General features: G+C 47.8%; 1 protein-coding gene across 1 annotated transcript; it reads right to left on the bottom strand.

The window, feature by feature from the left end:
• Positions 1-298: 298 nt before the first annotated feature.
• LOC146532358 (uncharacterized) lies at positions 299-970 on the bottom strand. Its single transcript, XM_085197788.1, has one exon. It carries the CDS (start codon positions 968-970, stop codon positions 299-301), a length of 672 nt encoding a protein of 223 aa, XP_085053914.1.
• Between the last annotated feature and the right edge of the window lie 256 nt (positions 971-1226).

Here is a 1226-nt window from a genome sequence, read left to right on the forward strand (position 1 = left end):
TTTAAATAAATACCAATAGAAAATACAAGCTAAACTAGCACGTAATAGCAAGAAGTTAAGGTTGAGAATTGAATGCAAGCTAAGAGGGCAATGGATACACAAGTGAATGTCGCAAGCGATTCTAGCCGACTCTTTAAACGTGGCGATGCTAGCTAGCAGCCTACGACACGCATAGCAAAAAAACTCGGAACAGGTTTGAATTGTTCCAATGCGCTGCGTGCGGATGATTTTAGTAAATGTAATAATATTAATTTAGAATAAGTAATGTTCCCTACAGTACTCCCCCCCAGAGACCTGGTTAAGGGCGATAGTAGTCTGGAAACTTGACTCTTCTTCCGCTTCTTGTCCGCCTCTCAAGTGTCTGCTCCACGTCAGATTGAGAGATAGCCTTTGGTGCTGCTATTATCCTCTTTGATGCAGGAACGGCCTCTCGCGTAACATATGCGGGCTTGATCCTGTCCACACTAACGTTATTAGGCTTACCACATATGTCTATTTTGAAATATTTAGGAGTCCTCTTGAGAACCTTGTATGGGCCTGCATAAGGTGGTTCCAGTGGTTTGCGGACGTGGTCCTGCCGTAAAAAAACATGTGTTGCCTCTGCGAGGTCAGCTGGCATATAAAAAGGACCTGTCCTATGCCATGACGTGGGCTTCGGTGAGAGTCGTGCCATACCAGCACGAAGACGAGTGGCCAGATTTGTGCTATCTGCTGTCCTATAATCTTCCGAGGGTGCTAGAAATTGCCCTGGAAGTCGAAGGGGCTCCCCGTAGACCAGCTCAGCCGCTGAAGCCTGAATGTCATCATTCCAAGCGCTACGGATGCCCAGCAGCACTAAGGGAAGTGCTTCTGTCCAGGTCGAAGAGGGATGGCACATGATAGCTGCCTTCGGCTGCCGATGGAGTCTCTCGATCAAGCCGTTGGAAGCTGGATGATACGAAGTAGTCGTAAAGTGATGTGCACCAACCATGGTTGATAGTGCCTTGAAGAGATGCGACTCGAATTGCCGACCCCTATCGGTTGTAATTCGAAGAGGGCAACCAAATCTTGCTATCCAACCAGAGAGAAGAGCGGCAGCACAGGAATCAGCTGTGATGTCCTTAAGTGGGAATGCCTCAGGCCATCGTGTGAAACGGTCGATGACAGTAAGGCAATATCTGAAATCAGACGAAACAGTTAAAGGTCCGACGATGTCGAGGTGGATGTGTGCAAATCTCGATGTAGGA

The sequence above is a fragment of the Heliconius melpomene genome, chromosome 14, assembly GCF_056956725.1.
Source record: "Heliconius melpomene rosina isolate 202511_hmr_F chromosome 14, ASM5695672v1, whole genome shotgun sequence".
NCBI lineage: Eukaryota > Metazoa > Arthropoda > Insecta > Lepidoptera > Nymphalidae > Heliconius > Heliconius melpomene.

Excerpts from the sequence above, each read along its gene's own strand:
- LOC146532358 (XM_085197788.1), bottom strand. The coding sequence starts at position 970 with ATGGTTGGTGCACATCACTTTACGACTACTTCGTATCATCCAGCTTCC.